We start from the raw sequence: 1,490 nt of genomic DNA on the forward strand, positions 1-1,490 counted from the left end.
TTAATGTTTACAGTCTTGGTTTGACCAGGATGTAGCGGCTCAAAAGGAGTTTGCAACGGGTATCATGAGGACTTGAAAAGCAGTCAATGAAATGCTAATGTTACAAGTTTTCTACAGATTTTCTACATATAAGACGATGAGGAAAATGGGGATTGAACTGAAGTATTTGAACTTTTATGATTTTGTAAATATTACTTTTGTACAGCATTTTATCTGCTATAAACTTGTCCAAAGGGAAAATAAAAAAGATATTTGTATCGCACCTGTTTGTTGGAGTGTCTATTAGCTTGACAACTCTTGCCTTGGTGGTTTTGTTCTCGATGCAGGTGGTGCACTTGCCTCCTACGACCGCCAGGAGAATGCCGAAGACAGAGAGCACGATGGAGAGGACGAGCAAAGCGCGCGCGGCTTGCAGGTCCGAGGACAGGGCGAGTAATGAATCGTACACTTTGCACTGCATGTGTCCAGTGCTCTGAACCACACAGGACATCCACAGTCCCTCCCAAATGATCTGCGCCGTCACGATGTTGTTGCCGATGAAAGCTGTAACCCTCCACATTGGAAGGACGCAGGTCATGATAGACCCAAGTAACCCAACAGAGGACAGGGCAACTCCTAAAATCTGCAGCCCCAAAGATGCCATGGCTCTTCTCGTTCTGACACCCCTTTCGTTTAATTTTTTTTACTGACTGAGGCAGTTTATATAGACCCCCAAACGCTCGGGGTGGGATTTGGGGATTTGAACAAACGAACTGGACTTGAGAAGCAAAAAAGGGATGTGGTCTTCTTGGACGTGGTTCAGCTGCTTGGCTTAACTTCATTTTAAATATCATTTAAGTAAAAAAAAAAAAAAAGCTCAACTGTTTCTGTTCTGCTTTTTCACCCCCAAAAAGGGAGAAAAAAAGATGATGATGATGATAATACATTTTCTTTGATAATAAAATTTCATTTTAGTTATAAAGAGATCACAACTAAGAATGTGTTCAGACCACAGCCAAACTATACTGAGAACAATTTTGCAATAGAGATATGACATTTCCTTGAACCCTTTCAGTAAATTCACTTTTTTTTCACAATTCTTTTTTTTTGTTTTACAGTAATATTACAGTATTCGCAACAGTTCCTACTGTACAATCTGTGTACATGTTACTGTGAATTTTGTTATTTTCACTTATCCTATTATGTTCTCAGCAGTTCTGTGTACAGTATATTAGTGTAGATCAGTGGTCATCAACTTTTTTAAGCCCAAGATCCGTGAAGAATTGAATTGATAGAAAAAGACAACCCAGATTGTACTTGCAGTCTCAGATCTTTTATTTAATATTTTAATTAGTGATGCACCCCATCATGATTTTTCATGGCCAATTCAGATTCCGATATTTTATAAAAAAAATTACAAGCAAATTGGCTGATTCCGATACTGGTTGCTGATTTTTTTATGCAAGTTTACTTATTGTTTATTCGCTCTGTAACAAGCAAACTGGCCTTAA

General features: G+C 38.5%; 1 protein-coding gene across 1 annotated transcript; it reads right to left on the reverse strand.

Annotated features, from left to right (window-relative positions):
• Positions 1-7: 7 nt before the first annotated feature.
• On the reverse strand, positions 8-800 carry LOC107575917 (claudin-4-like). Its single transcript, XM_016262229.1, has 2 exons — positions 264-800; positions 8-38 (listed from the first exon to the last, which is right to left on the reverse strand). The coding sequence occupies exons 1-2, from the start codon at positions 641-643 to the stop codon at positions 8-10; spliced, it is 411 nt and encodes a 136-aa protein (XP_016117715.1). The 5' UTR covers positions 644-800.
• Positions 801-1,490: the final 690 nt, after the last annotated feature.

This window comes from Sinocyclocheilus grahami, unplaced genomic scaffold, assembly GCF_001515645.1.
Source record: "Sinocyclocheilus grahami isolate Dianchi unplaced genomic scaffold, SAMN03320097.WGS_v1.1 scaffold3010.1, whole genome shotgun sequence".
In the NCBI taxonomy this organism is placed as follows: Eukaryota; Metazoa; Chordata; class Actinopteri; order Cypriniformes; family Cyprinidae; genus Sinocyclocheilus; species Sinocyclocheilus grahami.